The 23,988-nt window shown below is 38.3% G+C and overlaps 2 protein-coding genes across 2 annotated transcripts in view; one reads left to right on the plus strand and one right to left on the minus strand.

The window, feature by feature from the left end:
* COL4A3 (collagen type IV alpha 3 chain) overlaps positions 1 to 7,654 on the minus strand; it is a 55,200-nt gene extending 47,546 nt beyond the window's left edge. The window contains exon 1 of the mRNA XM_030227119.2: positions 7,574 to 7,654. Coding sequence (XP_030082979.2) covers positions 7,574 to 7,654 — 81 coding nt within the window. The remainder of the gene's footprint in view (positions 1 to 7,573) is intronic.
* A 204-nt stretch (positions 7,655 to 7,858) lies between these two features.
* Positions 7,859 to 23,988, plus strand: part of COL4A4 (collagen type IV alpha 4 chain) — a 69,525-nt gene continuing 53,395 nt past the window's right edge. The window contains exons 1-4 of the mRNA XM_050977960.1: positions 7,859 to 7,929; positions 12,877 to 13,059; positions 13,524 to 13,563; positions 15,420 to 15,497. Coding sequence (XP_050833917.1) covers positions 13,004 to 13,059; positions 13,524 to 13,563; positions 15,420 to 15,497 — 174 coding nt within the window. The 5' untranslated portion in view covers positions 7,859 to 7,929; positions 12,877 to 13,003. The remainder of the gene's footprint in view (positions 7,930 to 12,876; positions 13,060 to 13,523; positions 13,564 to 15,419; positions 15,498 to 23,988) is intronic.

The raw sequence follows: 23,988 nt of genomic DNA on the forward strand, positions 1-23,988 counted from the left end.
AACTAATTTTTTCATTTAAACTTGATATTTATTAGCATCTCACCTATTCTGCCATTATGTCTTTATCTCCTAACTTAAAGAATCACTGAATTAGAACTGAATGGAACAAGACTTACTGGAAAATACCTATTTTTCTGTGATGCCACTTTTTTATTCTTTTCCATCTTTCTGCTCATTTATGATATCCTGAGCAGCCTAAAAATATGCACATCATCATAGTGGTCCTAAGTGGAAGGTAATTTCAAGTTTTGTGTAATTTCTATTAAATGCCAATACTTATTAAAATATATGTATCAGTGAGCCAGCTCCTTTAAGCCTTGATTATGAATTTTCAAGCGCTGCTGACACATGGAGATTTTTGAATACTTCCTGGGCTGCCTCAGTGCAGAGCAATCACTTTACACATCCCAGCTGTGTCTATAAATCACAACTGAGCTCACAGAATAACCCTGCTCTAACAGTTGATGTTAATATAGTGCTTAAAGCCTCAAAAGGCCCATTTCACTTATTCTCTACTACCTGTTTTCTATTGCATCTAATAAAGGTGGGAGTAATACATTGTGATTATGAGAAGTGGAAAGTTTGCTCTACCACGTATTCACACTGCAGATTTGTGCTGGGGTTAGGTATGCTGCGCATAGGTTAAATGTTGCACTTTCTGAAGAACATGATGGTGGTAGCTAGAGTTTCTAGGTTGGATACAGTTACAGTTTTGAAAATTTATCCTAACCTGCACAAGAGGATCCGAGAGCAGAGCTTTACAGAAAAAAGGTTTCCACTGTGAGAAAAGCTGTATAAAGAAAATCTTTTTCTTCTGATGCACCTGTATTAAGACACTTATCTAGATTAGCACAGTCAGGAATTCTAGCTAGACAAGGTGGATACGTGACCCTGGCAGCATATTCCTCATGTTGCACAACTGCAAATCACCATGGAGCGTGCAAGGTCCTGGAGAATGAGCTCCCCTCACTCCAAAACATTGCTATCAAAACAAAATACCAGTCCCACAATTAGAATCTGTATACTAAAAGTTTTTCATGCATTCTAAGCATCAAACATGAATTCATTAAAATTATCAAAGACCACGAAGAACTTTATGTTTTTTTAGTGATTGCTGGACCAGTACAACAAAACCAAATTATTAAGCCTTCAATAAGTATAGACAACATAGAGCAGAAATAGGAGATGATGAGATGAAGGAAAATATGTCAGTTCCCAAACCCTGAAACATTGTGTAGTCACTTGTGAACTGGAAGGCAGCCAGACATTCCTACCTTAGAAGACTCCTGTTAACAGCCATGAATGCTATCACAATTCACAGCATTTTGCTTACCAGTTGAATACCCAGCACAGGATGAAAATTATTTCATTCAGACTTTCCATTATAAAGAAATACACCTGTAACTTAACTAATAGCACCCAACACAGAGAGCCTGGATCTAAAAGACACAGCAGGAGACAACTGTTATGCTGCAGGCAGTGCAGCTGTTGAATAAGCTCTAATAAACACCTGTAATGGGAACCCTGCTCAGGGAATAGCTATTGAATCAAAATGCCTTCTGGGGACACAGGCCTTGTGTTACTGGTTATGTGCTGCTTTCAGTGTGAGGTGCAGGAGAGAAGTTCTGAACATTTTTGGTCATAGGAAAACATAACACTTCACAGAAGCAGGACTTTGTGTTTAGTTTACAGATAAATGAGTCAGGGTCACATGACATTAGCACACATTTTTATCTGAACTTGGTAAGAATCTCCTTACTTTAAATCCTTAATTTTAAACTGGTATGAGCTCTTTTAGGAGGGATTTGCTCATTCATGTAATATAAAGATATATTTATGATGGTATTTCAAACTAGCTAAACTAAATGACATGTAGAGAGAAATGGAAGAAGCTTCTGTATGTGAACATTTAAACAGCTTTCTATTATACCAAGAGGAACAGGACTTTTTTCACTTCAGAGATTGAAAGCACTTTGAAAAAAATCTCTTACTTTTTACAACAAAACCCTGTTGGTTAAGAACTTTACATAACAAGAGTTTTGTAGTGTTAGACAAATCTCTCATAAGTATCCACACTTACTACAATGAAAAAGCAGTAACATAAACCTTTGGTTAAACAGTATAAGTCAGATGAAAAGAAAATTCTCAGAGAATTTCTAGTATCTCTTCTGTAACATAGCTGTTCATACAGGGAAACACACCACTGTGTCATTGGGAGTGTGTACCACATGCAACTCCCATGGTGCCAACCATACTCTTCTTCAAACAGATACAGCACAATTAATTCTACTGAGCTTCTCCCTTCTCTCCAGCTCATTATCAGTGTGGAAGTGTGAGAAGAGTAGGGCTTAGCAATCTTCAGTTTGCCCATGTCTTCATCATTGCCTTAGGATAAAACAGATAAAATGTTTTAATGCAGAACAAACCAAGCACACTGAGTTTTCACAAACTCAAATGATTTGTGAGCTCTGTAGCAATGGTCACTAAGGCCTATTTTGTAGATATTGCATAAAATTCCTCAGTATCTATACAAGTAGAGCTGGTATTTTGTGTGCAGTTTTGAAAACCTCTATGTTAAGGCTCTCAAATCTCCTGTTTTGGGAAGGGTGTGTGTGTGTAAATTACTTTTGGTCCATAAAGAGAAGATACAGAATTTCTCTCTCTTTAGACAAAGAGAATGATGCTTTTCCTTCTAAACATAGAATATATTTACATTTATTTTTATAATGACCAATACCTTACTCTACAAATAATCTCACTAGGGTTGAAGTTGCTGTGATAAGGACTATAAGAAATGGAACCAAACTGTTCCTGATATATTCAGATGTGTAAAATCTACAAAGATGGAGCCATAAACTCCATCTCTGCGGCTGGTTTCTTCTCCTGACCTTGAAGAGGACATGGGGACAACAGAAATAAATATTTTCTTTTCTCCAAGGAAAAAAAGACTAAGCAATTCAGGCCACACAATTTTGTTCTGTGTAGCAAACTCTTAAGGGTGTTTAATCAGCTTATTCATCCGTGTTCTTCCTTCCTAACAATCACCTTAAAAGAGCAATCTAATAACAAAGAATACACATATTTAACTAGTGAATTTTTGCTTACGTACCACAATACAGTTATCATTAACTCACACACTTTGTATTTCTTCCCACCTGTTGAGTATGGGAATGATATTCACTAAAAGTTTCATCTCCTCAGGCCTGTATATTTGTATATTCATAAAATTCCTGGTGTGCATCTTCTGTTTAGTGGTGCAAGTAGCAATGAAAGCAACAGTAGCTTGTTCAGAGAAGGCTTATTGCACATGCTTTGGTTTTTCCTTATTTGAAAGGCTCTGTGATTTCACAGATTAAAAAACATTAAAGGTCACTTCTTCCTGCAGCTTCCTCCAAAATAGCCTGTGGAAAAATGCAGCACAAAGCCCAAGCTAAAAGGTCTTCACTAAGCCAGGCAAAATGGAAAACCTGTAAACCTGTGGGACTTGTACCCTATCACAAAATGGGAAAGACAAATAATGAAAATGGAACTAAAACTATATTAGGTGTGACAAAATGGAACTGTTTTAGTGTGGCTGTAAGGGACTGGGGCTGCAAACAGTTAAGGAAAAAGTCTTTTTTGCACTTCACCTTCCTCCTAGGCTCCTGTAATCCATGTCAACATACTTCTAGTATTACTTTGTTAGGCAGTAAGGTGAGAATGTGACAGTAAAACAGATGACCGGACATCCCATACTAGTTGCACTTAATAGCAAAGTATTCTGTTTCAGAGATCTGTTATATCAAGTCAGCTCTAGGTATTGCAAAAAGACTGCTAGCACAGATCATAAATAAAATGGCTCTATCTCCATGAAATGCAAAGCAGTGAAGAAAGAACCTGCCTGCTCTAAGAATTTTAATGGCATTATTCAGCCAGCAAAACAAATTCAATTATAGATTTTGCTTAAATGTGTATTTGTCTTGTAGGTTTTCTAGAAAAGGCATCAAGTTCAATTTTTACAGGTGTTTACTTAGGTCATCTAAGCAGGTCCATCTTTCAGTTGTAAGATGCAGCACATACATAGGCACACTTCACATTTCTTGGCCATCAGAGCAATGTGCTGCAAACCAGCAGAAATCCATCAATTTTGATGCACAAACATTAGGGTAACTCTGCTAATTTATGCTGCCTCTCTTGGCCCAGTAGAAAAAGCCTTGCTCTGCAGGGCTATTACACTGGGCTGTTTCTCTGTGGAGGTGATGGCTGAATTACAAAAAAAGTAGAGGCAATCAGGAGCAGAAAAGTCTAGCAGAAGTTGGACCCAATTCTCAGAGTAACACCCTCCTTGACTTTGGAGCTGAGATCACATTAACCAAATCAAAGAGGGCACTTCACAAAGGACTTGTTTTTCTAACATGCTCTGTGAACTCTCTTGTATATTCAGGTGCACATTTCCCTTCTCAGCTGCTGGTGCAACAAAGAACCTGGGTGCTTCCAAAGGCTGTCAGACAAGGAACATTCTCACCAGGACACTTGGTGCCTCCAACACTTTGATTCCTGGTCAAAAAAAGCCTGCATGCCATTACTACCAGCCTTAGAGATGGCCTTGGGCTAAAGCAGAACATCATTTTTCCCTTCTAGAGCCATGTATTAAGATCTACTTGTGATAGCAATATAGGTTACATATAATTAGGAAAAAAAACAACCTGCTATTAAGAAGCAACAGAGATTCATTTTAAGTACTTGCATGCAAATGCTAAGATTTTCAAGAAATGAAATTAATTGTGAAATATGAACACTTGCATTAGTCACAGACAATATGAGTGAGGAAGAGGATGCAAAACAGATCTTCCCAAGTCTTACAGTCACCAAGGTTGTTATGTCCCCTCCTTTGCCACCAGCACATGTTGAAAAAAATGAAATGTCATGATGGAGGCAAAAACATTACAACATAACCTAATTTAATCCTGTGAGCTAACAAACACTGCAACAGTATTTACAATACAAATTAAAAAGTGGTAGTAAGATGAGGTGCAGCTAACTTGCAAGCAAGTAATCTTGCTGAAGTAGAAACTCTCTTTATCCTGTTCTGAAAAAATACTAACATGATGGCATCATAAAAATGATCAATGCCACAATATCGATTGAGTAATAATGTACTTGACCAAGGTATTTTTCCCATTAGGAAAAACTGAAACAACATGTCATTTGAAACAACAAATTTCAGGGAATATTTTTAGATTAGTACATAAATGGTATGAAAAGACAGGACACTCTTAAGGGAATTAATTGAATTGTACATTTACACCAAGACATATCATTCCAGGTGCTGTTAGATGAAATGAAGCAATGGAAAACCAAATCCATTTTTTTCTGAAAGAAAAAAAGGTGAAGAATAGGAAGAATCTTGTGCCCTGTGAAAACATATTATGGAGATGATTCTAAAATATAAAAATGAACAGCAGAAAAATCTAAATAATTATAACACCACTTTTTGAAGTCAAGGAAGAAGAAAGAAGCTGATCAAAGAAGCTGAAAGGCCTTTGACATGGGAAGATGCTACTTCTGCTGAGTTTTCAGAAGATGTGATTAGAGCATGCCAGTGGCCAAGAATGCAGAGAATAATACTCCCTAGCAGGTGCCAGAAAGTTCAGCCTCCTAAGGGCAGAGAAATCTGGACTGTTTTACAAAGACTAAAATTTGCTGTATAAAGAGCAGCAGTCACAAATTACTAATTTTCTTTCCTGTCTTCAGGAATAAACTACACCTAAAATTTTCTATGTTGAAACATTTTTAAATTGATGCAAACAGCAGAAGTATTGCTTGCTGGTCAAACATCAATTTATTTTCATATGAAAATGTAGCATGATTTTAGAACATTAACTATACTAACTTACTATTTCTTTGCAATGAGCAGTTTAGCCAAGATGCAATGATTTAGTCATCAATTACCTCATGTCAATTACAGTAGCCGCTAATATTTAATTAGAAGTTTAGATAAAACTGCCAGAAGAGACGCTTAGAAAAACTGTGTGTGTGTTGTGTGTGTGTGGGGGGGATCATTCCTGGAACACAGTCTGTGCTTGCTAAAAGCCATCCAGAAGCCCACAAGATGATATCCACCTCTTCAGAGCAACAAGGGCAATGGATGGCAGGTATCAGCAGAGGAAGAGGAGAAAGGAACAAAACCCAGCAAACTGAGCAGAAGAGAGAGACAGGTCTTGAGCTGTTAATTTTCCACATTTTCCACATCCAGATCTGGATGGAGCCTGAAACAACTCTGTAGAAAACACATACTTTGCAAATAGATCTGGTACCTCTGTTCTGCATAAGAACTAAGAGGTATTTTAATTCCATTACAAATAAAACAATTAGATCTTTGTTAAATGACTGAACTTGACTGCCAGTGGAGTTAGAGTGCCATGAAAAAACCCAACATATTGGGTGAGGCGCTTAAGCTGTTTCCAGACACTCTACCCAGAAAGAGGGGAGTGAAAGAGCTGCAAGAGTTTAGAGGAAAATTATTACTAATTAGACTGCTTCAGATAATTGTAGCAGAACGTGGCACTGCTTTACCAACAGCAAAGTACAAGATCACATTTCTTCCTTCTAAAGGTGAACTTCAAAATGTTTTGAGTCAGTAAAGACTTTAATGTATGGTGTTAGAGCTTTACTCATATCTACTCATACAAGGAAAAATTAAGATTGTTGACTATTATGGGAGAAAGAACTTGAAATTTACTAAAGCTGTCAGTTTCGTGTGCTTTAGGTTTATCAGAAATTTTAAAACTGTCAGTTTCATGTGTTTGATGTCCACTAAAAATTCACCGAAACCAGCAGTTTTCTGTTTGGTACCTGCTAGAATATTGAGAGCTACACCGACCCGTGTACCCTCACAGCTGCCTGCTCTTCTCCCAGCTGGGAATGGACAATCCAAATGTTATAAGCAGACACTGGAGAAAAGCACAGAAAAGACTACAATATAATCTAGGAGAATTTACTGACCAAACAGTGATGGACATTTGCCATTAAGCGCGAAAGACAAGTCTGTTAAATGATTTTGTCATGAAGGTGGCACAGGTGGTCCAGACAGTAAGTGCCGATCCGGAGGTGTCTGCCTCAGGGCCATCCACTCCCTCACGGCATCCCCCGTGCCCGCAGGCCGGGCCTCCGCAGCCTCTTCCCGGGCTGGTGACGGGACGGAGCCTCCGTCCCACCCCGCGCCGAACCCTCAGCTGGAAGGGCGGAAAGCTCCTGAGGCCAGCGGGGACGCGGTGCCCCGTGCAGGGCGGTCTCTCCCGTCCTCCTCCCCGCCCGGCAGAGGTGTCCAGGTAGCTGTGTCCAGGTAGCGGTGTCCCGCAGCTGGGCGAGATGCACCTGACCTCACCTCGCCTCACCTCGCCTCCCCTCGCCCTGCCCGGCCGTGCATGCGAGGCGCATCGTTTGAAGCACAGGCATTCACCTTTCCTTCCCCACCAGCGGCCAACGCAGCGCGGTGGCAGCGAGGAGCGCGGGGCCGAGCCCGCCCTGCCCCAGGGCCCGCCGCAGCCTCCGCGGGACCCGGCGCCACCGCCCCGTCCCGGCGCTCACTCACCTCCGCCGCGGCGCGGCCCGGCCAGAGCAGGGCGAGCAGCAGCACCGGCGCCAGGCGGCCGGGGCAGACCCCGCCGGCCATACCCCCCTCGGCGCTGCCTGCGCGGCGTCCCGGGGCGCTTCGACTCTGCCCCCCTCCCGCCCTCCCGTGGGTTTTGGCCTGAGGGTTCCTCCGCACCCGCCTCGGCGCTCCCGGGTCGCGGCCCCGCCCCGGCCACCCCTCTCGTCCACCCCCTCATCTCCCCCCGCGTGCCTTGGGCAGCGCTGGCAGCCGCCGCCCGCCCGCCCGTCCGTCCGTCCGTCCTCAGCGGGCATGGAGTGAACGAGGTGTCGGGGGTTTCCCGCCTGAGAGCCGAGGTGAGCGCCGCGGACGGGCAGCCCCGGGCACCTGGCTGTCCTCGGGACGGGGCTGGGCAGCGCGCCGAGGGGCAGCCCCGTCCCGGGACAGCGGGAGGTGTCCCGGGTTGCCGGCTGGCTCCGTCCCCCGCCCGCGCTGCCGTGAGAACGCAGGTGGCGGAACCCCCCGAACCGCGGGGCTCGCGGCGGGAGCGGGGCCGGGGCCAGCCCCGGGCGCCGCCCGAACGAGGCACGGGCTGCGCTCCCACGGAGCGGGGTCGGCTCTGGGTCCTTCGGGGAGGAGGGCACGGTGAGAGCGGCCGAGAGCGAGGCGGTACCGGGAAAGCGGCAGCAGCCGGGACTCCCAGCGCCATCCCGCCGCTGCCGGAGCGCTCCCGGGCATGGACCGGAGTTCCTTCAGCAACGCTTTCCGCTCCCTCGAGTGTTTTCTTTATGAGACAGAGGAAACTCCCAGAGGGAACAAAAAGCTGCCCCACCTCATACATGGAAAGTAGCGACAAATGTTTCTTCCCAGGGTTTCCACGTAATATGATAAAAAGCTTTTGCGAACGGAATTGTGATTTGTAAAGTGTCGGCAATGTGTAAATGTTTGTCACGTTTGTGTTATTGACAGAAGTGCTGCATGCTCAAGGTAACCTTTCACCAAATAGAGTGCTGTTTTGCGAAGGTGCAAACTTAGAAAGCATGTTGGCGGTGCCAGCCACAGCAGCCTTATCTTGTCTGTAGTGTTCATGGATGCTATACAGGAAATCCCATTTTACAGGTTTTATTTGCACTAAAAGTGATAGCAAAAGCAACTATATAATAAATGTATATAAATTTAGGAGTATTAATGAAATACAAAGCAAAAGGCTTTTGTGAGTAGAAAGCTAGCCACAGAGCTTTGTAAAACAGCTTCTATGACAGGCACAAGAGTAGAGCTGAATCTCTGCTCAGTAGACCATACTCAACCTCTTATGAAAACTGCTGTGAAAGCTGGTTAGCAGAAGTGACTTTTCCAAAAAGTTTGGTAGTGCCAGTAAGAACATGCTTCAGGAGGAGGTGAGCATTATCTTTAATACCAAAGATCTTGTAACATAAGAATATGGTAAAACAACTTGACTCTGAAATATCCAATATCTGTGAGAGCATGCTGGCATTGACAGCAAGGTATGGAGAGAAAAGGAAAGAATTCCCCTGGTTTCAGGCCAGATTGATGGTGACCATGTAGAAGGAATAGTATCCAGTGCTGGAATTTAACATGAGAAGCACTGGTGTTAGAGAGAAGGTAGTAGACACTTATTTATACAAAAGTGAAAACAAAAGATGCATAAGCTGTCTATGAGACAATGAGGTCAGAGCAAGTCAGACTACAGCGGAAGAGAGTGATCAGTCCTCTGAAATGATGACAATTTCAAGGCAAAATGCCCCAGCATGGCTCTGACTGTAAAGAAGACTACTCGAAAGAGCTGTTGAATACTGTGCCAATGAGTTGTTGGAAGAAGCAGACAAAAGCAGGCAGACCACTGTTAGGGGCAATGAAGGACCTCATGCAGAATACTGAGTGAATGAAACACTGCTATAATAAAAAGTACTGAGACAATTTTCAAATTATGAAAACCCTGTGTGGAAATTAAAAAAAAAAAAGTCAGCATGCTCAAAGCAAAATGTGAGAGTGCTAACAAGGGAGAAGTATCAATAAGGCAAAATATTTAAAAAGAATCCTGTTCACTTGCAGAACAACCTCATTTACTGACCTTGAGCAGCTGGCTGCTAAGTGGCTCAGCTGAATGGGAGTTTTGTGTGTTTATAGTTAAGAAACAGCAAGTAATGTTGCACTCTGAGATTGTCACATAGAAGCATACATGCCTTTATGTGAGTCTCTAGGACAGACCAAAGCAGCTGCTACAAAGGTAAGATCAGCCACTGATGTTCTCCTCCCTGCTCACCACTGCCATCATTGGCAGTGTCCATCCACAGAAAGCCTGTGGAACCTTGATGCACACTCTGTTGATGCTACTGCTGTAATCCATGATATTATCTGAGAGCTACAAACTCAGACAATCTTGTATGTCTAAACAGCTGTCCAGCTGTATAGCATCAGTGTGCCAAAATGTATACCTGCAGGTGCCTGTAGAGCTACTTCACAAAAATCCAACAAAAGCACCAGTACATGAACACAGGAGATCACCCTTAATTCTAGAAAGCAATTGAAAGATGCAGCTAATTAAAGTTTGTCTTTTTCTACAGTAACTGATACTTAATTTCTTTAAGTTTGGTTTTGTTTCCTTGGCTCTCTATGGTAAAGAAAGGATAATACTATTTTCAGGAATATTTTTGTGGGAAACATTAAAGTTGTATGAATTTAGTATAAAGTGCAAAGTTTTATAGAACACCGTAAATGAAAAAAACAGGACTTATTGGAAAGGACGGAGAGAGTACTGAATATGTCCATCACAAATGAGGCAGAAGTCCTATGGAAAACAGCATATATGTTCACAGACTTCAAACATCTGTCCTAATTATATGCATAAAAGAGCCACATTAAAACTGAGCACACCACCCCTTTTTTATTTCACAGCTTCTGAATCCAGGCAACAATACTGTGTGGTATTGTTCCACATGTTTCTTCCTTTGAATGTAATGAAAATACAGTTAGGACTGTTCTAATTCTTTTTACTGTAGCTGTGTGTCTACCTCAAACTATGGCTCATGTCCCCTGTTTTTTAGCAGAGTTACTGAGAATGAAATTGTCTTTCTTCTTGATTCTTTTCAAGAGAGAAAACATCTAGATTATGTTATACTGCCAGCTTTTCCCCTTCTCTTTTATGAGGTGAGGTTTGGTGATCTCATGTGAAACCTATTCCTTTGGTGGCAGTGAGTGTGCTATCCTGGGGATATTTTATTGAGGTAACTGTTGTGATTGCTTCAAAAACATAAGAAATGAGATCAATTTGACACATCAATCTAAACAAAACCTTGTATTCTTTCTGTTATTTTATTAGCTACTGAACAATTCAACTTGTTCAGAAAATGATGGGGTTTAGATAGCCATGACAAAATAACAAGCAGAGGGTTGCAAGTCTTCCACTCATGCATTAAGTATTACTTCAAACTGTGTCAATGGGTTGGATCAAAATGGATTTTAATTTGAAAATAAAAGTTTCGCTGCTAATACAAAGCAAATGTACCAAATATAATTTTATTTTTTATTTTCTTCTTAATTTTCAGAAGCTGTTTGGATAATTAAATAATGAGATGGATAGTGGGCAAAAGGAACACATTTCTGCAAAGTCTCAACACTTTACATTTGGATTTTCCATTTGAGGCAATCAGTCCCTGCAATATTTATTTGCCTCACAATTTTGCTTATATTGTTTATATTGCTAATGTAAAAAATTTTAAAAATCAGTGAGGTAGGAATGCGGTTGGAATAGTATTTTTTTTTATTAGGGATGTTGTTATTTTTTTCTTTTCTTACAGATGGGGAACTGGGGCACAGCAAGACTGTAAGAATTTGACAGATGAATGGAATACTGTACAATACATGTAAAGAGTGATCTTGCAGCTTGGACTGGCTGCCTTTAGGCTATTAATTCATCAGTCAGGGCACAGCAGCTTCCAAAGTCTCCCCTTAGTACTGTGGGATTTGGATATACTGTGCATACACACAGGAGTCAATATTATTTATAGATTAGTTCTGGTTAGAAGGATGCCACACTATCAAATAATTGAAAGCAAAACAGTAATGTTTCAGGAACTGTACCCTCACATGTTTAACAAACACATGGCTGCTGCCTGAACAGCTATCAGAGAGCAGCCAGTGTGCTGCGCTTCACATCCTTACTCCCACCTCAGGAACTGAGTGTCTTTGCCTACTCAGGAAACTTCTACAAAGGAAGCAAACCCCTGTCAATTCACTCTAGTCAGTGTTCAGTTTCCTCAAAATTATTTCCCACATTTGGAACACTAGAGTGCTAAAAAGCAGAAGCCTGTGATAATCAGTGCTAACCTGGGAGAAGCCCAGCCCTTAAACCCTCAGTTTGAAATAACACTCAGTGTGACTCATTTGCCAGACATGCCTTATTACAAAGGATTGCAGCTTCTTTTTTATTTGGAGCATAAGGGAGTTTGCACATGACCTGGCCCTGTCTCTGGATTTGTGAAGCTTGAGTTTCCAAAAAGGTTGGAACAGCAAATAAAACTGTTGGACCTAAGTCATAGGTCAGGGATGCACTATGTATACAAATTATGTATTATGTATGCAATTTATATATGCAAAATTTGACTGTGTGGGACTGTGGAGGCCCCTGGTCAGTCCTGCACACCGAGCTTCCAGGTTCCTAAATCCTGGCAAAAACTGTAGAAAAAATGTTCTAAAAATAAAGCTAAAATACTCTAGGTGATGTCCAATGATTGTCATCCATCCATGCAGAAGGGTAGAACTCTTAGCTGAAATGCATATGTTTTATTCTGCATTCAGAGTGGTCTTCCTTTGCTCAGATGCTGGCACAGACTGGTCCAGCCCAGTTTGCAAAAGATGCTGCTGCTCAGTCAGGTCTTAAAACTATAACAAATACTTTCTTGAGGTTATTTTGAAGTTCATTAAGTTTTTTTACTATACATGGGTATGGCATCTCTTAGTGCCTTTAACTGAAATGGTGGCTACGAAAACTTAAGAAATAGTGATGCAGGATTCTCTTTGTTCATTATTTTAAACACAGAATGAGGACTATCTTTACCAGGCTGAAATCTTGTACCCCTTTTTATATGAATCTGCAGTTTCATCATAGTCCCCTTGAAATAATTGGATTGCTGATAAAATAAAATGTGGCCTGAATAGGAAGAATATAATGTAGTGCCAACACAAAGCTCTGCAGTGTAACACATACAAATGGGTAAGACTTATTTTTGGTTTTCTAGTAATTATTCATGTGTACATTGGATGTATTTTTTTAATAGAAACAGGTTCAGAGGGGAAAACAACACCAGTATGGAAGAGTGTTTATAGACCATCCACAAACAGAAGGAAAGAGAAGACCTGCCATTTAAAGAAAAAAGAAGTGCTGCATATACAAATCCTCAATCAGCAGGAATGGCATTAACAAAGGATTCATTTGAACGGATTAAGTGGCTTATCACAGCTGCCTGGTGAGTTTTACAGATCACTACATTTTTTAACCAGATTCACTAAGATATATTCTTAGCTATTAATTTAACAGTAACAAGAAATACCTAAATATTTGCAAAGTTGAATTAATTTTGAAATAGGCTTCACTGTATCCTGCAGAATAGTACACAGCAGTCTGTATGCTATGGCTGTACCTAATTTATCTTTTCATATAATTAGTTCTTAGTAAAAATAATATTAACATTAATAATAATTTAAAAGAATGCTTATTTTCTGTATTGCTGCAGAAATTTTGGGGTTTTTTTTTTTTTTTTTTTTTTTTTTTTTTTTTTTTTGTAAACTTTACAAGCCATCACTAGCAATGGTTGGCATGGAGCTGGGCTTCCCTAGCAGCTGCTCACTTCTCACTTTCTACAGGCTAAATTTTTTAAAAGGTTTGATGTTGTGAGTGTAGTTTTAATTCAGTTTTCTTCTTTTAAATCAGGTGGCTGCTGATAGTTTTTTCAACTCAAGGAATTGATGGGGTAAGTGACATTGATATTTACTTTAGGCAGGAGAGGGATAGAATGGTAGAGCTTAAACAAGTAGCACCACATGCACCAAAATGGCCAATAGTTCTGTGGGAAAACTGTAATGTTCCTTTCTGTATTTCTGCAATTCTGACTTTCCTTTCTGCTACTCAGCTTACCTAATTTGCAAATTTATGCTCTGGATTTTCCTAGATTCTAATTCTGGCTTCTTGAGGTGCATTTGGAAAGCTGGATGTAGAAAACCCTCCCCTATTCACTGAGTCTATCTCCTTCCTCATAAAGTCTCTTTAATGGTTCTGCATTAGGGCACATGTCAATTCTAGCTTTTCATTCTGCTCTGTATGTTAACCTAGATCTTAAACTGGCTTCTGTGGACAGTCCCATCTCTCTGAAGCTAAATTTTCACATATAATATAGTTTCAATATCTACTTTATTATCCTGTCTGTGCTGGCCTTCATATTACCCTTATGTTTGCAGTGCCCTTGCCTTCTTTCAAGTCTGTCCTCTTTGTATTCTTTCAAATATTTACAAGCTCTTTTTTTTTAGAGTTCATTTTTTTTATCCCCAAACTCATCCCTTTTTATTTGAGCTGTTGAAGATGGTAATATTTTTTTAAAATAAGTGTTCCATCAGAAGAAAGAATAATAGTTCTGTTATTGGAAGCTTGTATTCTATTGACATTCCAGGAGAGGCAAGATTCTAACAACTATCTAGTGAGAGACTAGTGAAGAGTAGATTACTAATTTCATGGGAAATGCAGTGTGTGAAAGACAAGTAGTGTGTGTGAGAGATCATCATACCCTCCTGTTCTGAAGTTTGGGAATTCTAGATATTCTAAAATTGGCATAGATAGAAAGAACAGAATTTTTCCTCCTTATCTAATATTTGTCAGAGTTTTCTCCTTGAAAGACTGAAGTATGAACCTATAGTGTTCTGTTGGGTATTAAAACCAGTAACAAAACAATCTTAACCTTGATAATAACAAAAACCCACACTGAGGAAATATTTGTTTTATCACCATTTACTTGTTTATCTACATTATTCTTAAATATTTTACCTCCTTGTTAAAATTATTTTTAAAATATCTTTGATAATTTGCACAGTTTTACTTAAAAAAATGCTATGTAGTAGACATTCCAACTTAGTTCATTAAGTGCATATATGTATTTTTATCATTACATTTGGAGAAATATAAAAGAACAGTGAAATCATGTTCATTTACCACACACAACATCTACTGAATTTACATTTTGTTGTGTTTTCTTGAATAATATTTCTTTCTCATTGCAATTTGATGAAAAAACCAGTAATTTCTTTGCTATTAAAAGGACAATAACAGAATTTTGAAATACAAGAAGTAAGTAAATTAACAGTAGGCAATGCATAATTACACCACGCATATACTTAGCTTCATTTAATGGACAATAATTAAATTCAAGATTTTATCTCGGAGTGAATGTCTTGCTCCTTCACCTTGTTTTTCCTTTTATGATTTCATTGTAGTTGAACAATCTCCTAAAATAATGTGATGGATTACAAATTTTACATTATTGCAAATTAAATTCTGGTTCTGTTAAAATCTATTTCAGGTGCAGCTGGTTTCCTAAGTTATATTTGGCTGTAATATTTAGTGTTATGTAACATGACTTGTAGTTAAGGTCTTCCACCTTTTACAGCAACAAGTAATAAGCTTTTACTTATTGCTTCAACCTTGCCTGCATGTTTATATTGATGAGTGACCTTTTGCCTTGAAAATCATCTAATTAGCTAATATGTCCAGCTGACAATATTTGATGATGTAATTGTTGTCTGTTGTGCATTGATAAATCCATAACCTTTCAATTTTTAGGGAGGATATGCATATTTTGATCCATGTGGGGGACAGGATTGTTCCGTTTGTCGGTGCTTTCCAGAAAAAGGATCAAGGGTAAGTTGTGATTAGAGATAATACAGTTCATTTTGTGCACATTACTGTTCCTGAAAATCAACATGGTTGATAAATCAATAAATCAATATTCAGACATAAACACATCTGACAAACTGTATAATTCTGTCACTGGTATCGAGTGCAGCTGTCACTGAAGAAACCTAAGATTGTAAAGAATTCAGTTTCTAATTGGGTTTGTACTAATCATGGTACCTTTCTTGTATTAAGGATTCTTTGAAATCAGTCTAGGAATTAGACAGATGTAATTCCTAATACAAGTAAAGTATAGAAATCTATACTTGTCTTCTACTAAGTGGCTGGATGAAAGAGAATGTCCATGCCATTCTCTAGTTTTATGAGAACTTATTTATTTCGTATTCGGGTTGGGTGACTCCAAAAATGTTTGCAGACTTTTTATCTTACTCACTTAAGATACTATATTTAAAAAAAACTTGAATTTTCTTTGTCTTATGAATAATTATAAAACAGCTCTAAGGCATTTTCACATTACATGCTAAAATTAGTAACTGTACATGATGCTAATTGCTAATTGAAATATGTCCAGTGATTATTAGTTTATCTTGGCTGCTCTTTTTCAGAATACATGTCTATATAGAGATAGCTAATAATTTAAACATTTTGACGAAAAAACTTATATATATACAAAATTTGTATATATATGTACTGATTGGTGGTCAACTAAAAAATTGTCAGTGATGAAAACTGTTTTTTATCAAAGCACTATGTTTAAGTTAAAATTTAGGAAGGTTGAATATGGTGGATCAATTTTGGAAGAGCCACATGCCCCATTTCTTTGTGCACAACCTGAGTTGCCAGAACAGCAAGACACACCTTTTTCTTCCTGTGCTTCTGCAGTTAGCTGCACGCTTTGCTGTGTCATGATCACTGCCCTGGTGTCCTTGGATCCTATCCTAATCCTCCAGGATTATGTCTATGTGAAAGTCCCCCATGCTGTAGGATTTTCATAATAGAGGCCTAGGATGTGTATATCTCTGTAACACTCTGCTAACAAAAGGGCATCCCAGGAAAAGTATTTTGACTGGTACCTCTGCAGTGTCTCTCAGTGCTACTGAACAGACTGTTTTGGATACCAAAAACCTGATCTGAAGTGCCATTTGACAACAACTAACTCTCAAACTAGGGGGAATTTCCCTGATTTGGGTTCTCACTCAGTTGTCTGGAAGTTCTGCATTACATGCTCATAATCAGTCAATAATAAATATCTCCTGCAGTTCTAGTTCTTTCCTAGGCTGTCCTCATCACATCTAAACTGTACTATTATTCATGCATTTGCAGTTAGTTTTCTAAATAATTCCAAGGAACTGGACCTAAGTGCCAAATAGAAGTGAAATAAACATTTCAAAATTCATTGAATGTTATGCAACTGTTAAGTCTGAGAATTGTACTATTTTCTGAAAAAGCTCTGAAATGCGGATGTACGTGCACCCTGATGGATAATGGGTAAAGTATCTCCAATGTAATACTAATCTATATTTCATGCAGTCATTTATATTAATCAATATACCAGAAACAGAAGTACTCTTCAGACCCTACATGAAACATGGCTTTACTACACACTGCCTCACATGGATTACTACACATATTTTCTCTACTAATGTATGGTGATGAATAATTTTCTATAGGATTATTTAATCTTTTCTTTCAGACTACAATTCTTCTGGTTTTTCAACTTTGTTATATTCTGCTTTTACACTCTGACACACTGACTTTGCTCTCCAAGCTTTTGTGGAGACTACCCATTACAAAATAAAAGATTCATTTATCTTATTGTTAGCTGTCTAGAATGCAAAACATCTGCTTTATCTGCTTTTCTGTCTGAATCCTGCTCTGGGGCTGGTTCCTCAGAGTTTTGCATCTTCCTCAATCCTGTCTTGAAATCATCAAAAATAAATGGTTATTAAAAGCCTCTGGCATTGTACAGTACACAAGACTAAATATTCAGAAGTTTTGGTAGTAAGACTTTGCCTTCTATTTGCCCATTTGAAAATATTTTAAATTTCAACATCAAAAGCCTTCTTTATTATAAGTGGACAAGATAATGATAATTAAGGTTTAGCTAGAGAAAAGCTGACCATGAGAAAGAAAAGAATATAAAACTGTCATGGCCATACTTGAATGAATTGATAGTGGGCAAGTTGAAACAAAAGTAGAAGCAAATAGCTGAACTTTCATGTAATATTTAAATAAAACCATCATAGCTATGGATCAGTTGCTCTATTGAGTTTTAGAAGAGCTTGTGTACTTGTCATTTTTAATTCTCTCAACCATATATAACTTTGTGCAAGAAATAGATTTGCACTCCTATTCATTAGAAGAAATCACTGAAAAAAACATTTAAATCACTACTGCTAGTAGTATATCATTACAATTGTTCACATCACAATGAAATTTTGACTTCTGTTCACTTGGGACTGCAGTCTTGTTGGTGTTAGTCCCTCATGATACTGTTTATCTTTTAATCTTATATCACAACTCAAAAGGACAACTCTCTCTTCCATAGGACACCATTAAAATGTGCTGCTAAGTCTCTTTGTCCAAACTGTGTGCTATTATACCTAGACATTTCAGAACTGTGGAACAGCTAAATGAGGCAAAACATATTTGTGAAAGTATACATGGCAGTAAGCGTTCCACCTGACTTCTTAGATTCTTTTTCCCCTCTTCCTTTTTGGTAAAAGGAATCACATGAAGTCTGTGATTTCAATTTTCATTAAAGACATAGTAAAGCCTTTCCACCATTTTATCCTCTTTTTTTACGTTGGAAAGTTGTTTCCTGGAAAACTCCTGCAGTGTTGTATCACCAGCTTCCAAAAAGGCTGGCTGCTCTAATAGAATTTAGATAGTTCAAAAAATGTTTGCAGTTTGCACTGACCGATTGTAAACCTGTCCTGTGCTGACCCCGGAGTTTGATCCTATTCAATTCCGTTGGCTTTGTTTTTAGTTAAGTAGATTTGGGAAGCAAGCATCTATTCATGAGCCAACCTGATCTGGCTTTTATGGGGTCATGTGAAATGCCTGGATCAAAGTGCATAATAAATATAACTCAGCAGGACCAATGTTCGTTCTTTTGCAGATGAAGCAAGAGGTTTATTTTTACCCTAGTGTAGGGGAGAATTCAGCAAACAGAAATCTAAGAGGAGGGTTTTACACTTTCTGACACTTCAGATGTAAGGAGTAAGCATTCACAAGAGATGCTGAGTCACTTGGGTGTCACAGGTAAGTTAGGAAGTCAGCTGGTATCAGTCACTGCAGGGCAAGAATGCGCTGCCTTGGGGTGAGAATGAGCAAAGTTACCTGTGAGTAAGTCAATATTCTGGCACTGCTTCTCTTGTAACATCTCAGTAGATCTTGTGAGTTGCCAAATTTCCTTAGTGGGTTCCATGGGTTATTTGAGTTCAATTTACAGCACAGTGTAAACATATTTAAAATGCACTAACTGTGGAAATTGTGCATATTCTGTCTGTTTTGTGAAGTAAGAGGCATTTATTAAAACACACTTTTTTTGCATGTTGGCATGCATGTTGGTATGCATGTCTGTCATTCACATGAAATATCCAGTACTTGTATTTGAATTTTCAAATTGCAGCTAAGGAAATAAATATGTAAAATCTTTCTGCTTGGTCTCAAATGCACTATCAGAGGTGTATGTGCACTAGCATCTGAGGAAATCTAGATTTCTCTCATTATTTGCCACCTACTTGTTGATCATTTTTTCCCATTACATTAGCTGTGATTTTTAAAGCAGTTTTAAAGGAGAAGATTCCTGAGACCAGTTACACATTTCACTTACATTCACTGAAAACATATTATGTTTCTCTACAAAACAGACCCAGAGAAATGAGACCCCTAAATCTATATCTGAAGCAGACCTCACTTTTTTTTTTTTTTTTTTTCTAACTGGGCAGAGGAATAGGCAGTTCTCTGCCTGTAGAAGTTAGGATTCAAACTGGTAGGGAGTGGATCCTGCTTACCAGAATGTGGAATAGGAAGAGAACCACTCCAGTCCATAAGGAGAATCACATCAATCACTGCAAGGTCTCTTTGAGGTTGTCATACACGATGCCCAGCTACAGCATCTGTAAATTAGCATTTTTCATATTAGACATTTTTCAAATTTTCAGAAGTGTTGACCTTATTAATTATACCTCCTTTTGTTCTTGAGCATCTTTCTTTTCTTAATACTTTCGGTTCCCCTGTCCTACTATACTGAAAATGGTATTTTTTCTCAGTTGCTGCAGATTGCAAAGCTTTTCTACATCAAGCAAAGGTTGAAATTCAAGGTTTGAATCAACCAAAAATTGTCATCAGTGACTTCAATAAAATAGTACAGAGCAAAACTCAATTTTATTAGCGAAGCTGATGTTAATTATTTGTGGTCTATTTCTATAATATCTATGCTCTATTTGTAGCTCTCTATTTGGACCTTTCAGCTAGTAGTAGTTAAGAGTTTCAGTACTAAATTATGATTTGTTGAGTTTGTTTAACACAATAGTGACACCCACTGGCTTATTGGATAGTTTTTCTTTTCGTAGTCTCACAGGGTTAAAATACAAACCTAAGTATACATTGTGAATGATGTTTTCAGCATTCACTGTGATTTCTCATGCTTCTGTGAAGTATCTCTGTGAATACTAAACTGCATCATCAGGTTTTTGTTCTTATAGCATATTATATAATTGAAAAATATAGTAAAGTTGCCAGATATGATAAATTGCCAAATTTTCCAATAGTTTAGAGCATGGTTCAGATCTTCTTTACAAGAAAGATAGAGTATTTCCAAGGGCCTGTAGTAACAGAACAAGGGGTAGTGGCTTCAAACTGAAAGATTAGATTAGATTAGATTAGATTAGATTAGATTAGATTAGATTAGATTAGATTAGATTAGATTAGATTAGATTAGATTAGATTAGATTAGATTAGATTAGATTAGATAGATATGAGGGAGAAATTTTTCACTGTGAGGGTGGTAAGGCCCTGACACAGGCTGCCCAGGGAAATTGTGGATGGCTCATCCTTGAAGTGTTCAAGGCCAGATTTTGAATGACCTGCTCTAGTGGAAGGTCATCCCTTCCATAGCAGGAGGTTTGGAACTACTTGATCTTTAAGATCCCTTCTATCTCAACCCATTCTATGAAATTCTATGATTCTCAAGCTCTAAGTATTATTATTGCATTTACTTGGCTAAAAATCTGTGAAAAAAATTATTCATTTAATCTATTAAGGACAAGAGACTGGATTTAATGCCAAATTATCTCATTTTAATTAGGTTTATATTTAGAAGAGGGTTTGTTCTGGGTTTTTTTTGAACCTTGACTTACAGTAAAAATTAGTTTAGTTTTAGTCTTACACAGTGAGGAGTAGAATCTTCCCAGAATGGACACCCCTCCAAACCCTGGAACCTGTGGCTTTGCTGTGTAATTGAGCAGCTCTTCCAAAAGGGGAGAGGACATGGGTGGAGCTTAGAGCAGCAGCAGATGCCCCCACCTCACTAAGCAAATTACAAAATAAATCATCTCTCCAAATGCTTTTGTGAGCACTCCTCTCTTGCTCACAGACTGCTTTCCTTTTCTTCTTGCTCTGTCCTGATCCTGGTGAAATGAGAAAGACTGGTTACAAGCCAGAGTCCAGTGCACAGTGGAAAGGGCTGATGTATTATTTGCCTAGCATCTGTGTGGAACTGCTGGGCATTTTCACTTTTGTTCTCATGAACAGAAAGTAAGTGCTTTTCACAAATCACTGGTACATCTCCATAGCCTGTAACACAGGGTACTGTCCTCATTGAAGGTGATAACTGGGCTTCTTTTGACTTTTCTGATAATGAGAAGGAAGTCAGTTCACTTGAGTAGCATGACTTTTTATATTTCCAGTTAAGACTCCTTTAAAACATCGTGCTTGAGACAGCTAAGTGCTCAAGGCATTTTCAAAATCAGATGCTCTTCAGTCTCATGCATAAAAAAAAAAAAAATCCAGTTAACCTTGGCCATTGCCTTTTCCAAACAGCCTTAAATGTTTTGTTGCATGATTCTGAAGTACTTGCAGTCTTAGTCTTAGGAAGCATAGTTAATTAAAAAAAATATAGTCTTGTTTTTCTTAAAGTCAATTTCTTCCTGCAGGTCAAGCCCAGGATATGCTAAAATAACAGACCACAGTCTTGGCATGGTAGCTCCTGACCTAGACAATTAACAAGGCACTGAAAACCTAGAGGAATTTATTGGCATCAGATGGCAGAGTGGGCATAATATTCTGTTCATTTTATCTGAGCTAATTTGTCATTTCCACATGAGCATGACTACCTTCATCCTCTTTATTTTTACAGCTGTCCTGAGACTGTAATGCTGTGGTAGTCACATTGGATGGGCACAAATAATAGATGTGATAATAGATGTTATGGCATGGTATCAGTTTGGTCTTAACAAAGCTCCAGTCATTATCAGTCTTTGAGCTGAAAGAAAGAGAGAGAATCCATCAGCTTCACATGGCATGCTAAAGTTGTATCAGCTGCCAAACCCATTGTGAATTCTGAATTCAGTGACTCTCTTCTATGACTTCACTACCTTCTACTGAAGACCATGAAGTCAATTAAATTCACAGAGTAGCAGCAAATGAAGACATTTTACCAGCCTAAAGGACTACATGTCCTGGAAGTGTTAATTTTTTAATTATAATAACTACCATAGAATGTCTACAGTGTCTCAGTTGTTTGGTTTTTTTTGTTTTTTTCGTTGTTTTTTTTTTTTGTGTGTGCAATAAAAATCATGTTTCTTAACTGTCCAAAGGATATAACCTGTTTTGAAAATTTTCTCTTTCAACTCTTGAGTGCAGAGCATATACACTATTTATAAAAATACTGAAGTTGGTGCAGAAACCTGTTGTCAACAAAATGCACTAAAATACAAACGCATTAAAAACTTAGTGCAGAACATCTTATTCTTTTCTTTTCCTGTTGATAAATGATGCATTTTGCAAGGTAATAGATAGTTTAGAGAACTAAAAAGCCATACCACTTCCAGTAAAGTTAATGGTTCAAAGAGTTGTATTTTATAGTATTTGTCTGATTCATTTCACTTGTACTCAAAATGATTCTTTAATTAAAATGGTTGTCCAATTATTTTTTCAATCAAGTATTTAAAGGGCATAATAGCTACCTTAGAAGTACTTCAATTAATAAATTCATTCTAACATAGAATGAGTAAGTCTCTGTGAGTAGACAGGCTGCAACTCCTCATGCAAGCAAACACTCAACACCCAGAATCCCAACTGTCCATTCCCTGTTAACAAGGATGCAGAATCATCAGCTTTTAATACCAGTAACACTTATTTTGCACAATATTTTACACTGCTGAAATTCTGGTATCACAAAAATTTTACCTGTTAGAGAAGACAACATGCTATGTCTGCCTTGGAATTTTTGTCAGTGATTTCTCTGGAAGCAGGATCAAGGCTGAAGTGAGAGGAGCAAGTAAAGATAAATGGAATATGACTCATATGAGGATTCTTTTTTTTCAGGTGGTCCTTATTTCTAAGTGTAGGACTTCTTTTCCCAGCCTCTGGACTAAGTTCTTGTTCATCGTTTAAGGGCCACTGGTCATCCAGCCCTACTTCCACTGTGGAAGGAACCTATAATATGTTCCTGTTCAAACATGTATTAAATTAACTTCTCTGTTGATTTGTTGATTTAATTGAATGATGCATACCATACATTTTTTTCACTTCTTTTCACTATCAAATCACACTGATTTTAAAAAGACAACGAGAAAATAAATAAAAAGTAAAAGAAGCTTAAGTCCCTGGTTGTAATTAACAAGATTTTGTCCAGACAGACTGCTGAAATGTTTATACTGAGAAGCATTCAGTTCTTTTGCTTCCTGAAGTTACATATCTTTCAATCATCTTTAATTTCCATCTTTTTTTTTCTTCCTTCAACCCATTCATAAAAGTAAAGATATAGTCTGTTATTTCTGTGAATACTGAAATATCTTTTACTGCCCTCAAGTGGTCCTAATGCCATATGGTTTTCTCAGGAATGTGTGAGGTTTCCTTTTGCTCCTTTTAAAATACAGTATTATGATAATTATAATAATTAATTCTATACTATAATGAATTGTTGATTGATTATACATACGGTGTAACTAATATAATTAATTATAGTTATAATAATTTAGTATAATTAATGGATGAAGTCTTTAAAGCAAAACAGTCTTCAGTTTGGAAACAGAACAAGTTATAGGTAAACAAGGATATTGATAGAAAATGAAAAAGATATATAAGCAAAACAAAGACCTGCAAATACATAGATTTTTGTAGGGTGGAAGTGTAGACAGCTCACATGTGAAGCCTGATTAGAAAGCTTGCTTCATTCAGCACTTTGAATCTATGATTGCATAGTTGTTGAGCAGCACAGAACAAGAACTGCAACACATCTGAAACAACTGCACACCAGTGTTATAGA

This window comes from Serinus canaria, chromosome 9 (genome assembly GCF_022539315.1).
Source record: "Serinus canaria isolate serCan28SL12 chromosome 9, serCan2020, whole genome shotgun sequence".
NCBI classification, from domain to species: Eukaryota; Metazoa; Chordata; class Aves; order Passeriformes; family Fringillidae; genus Serinus; species Serinus canaria.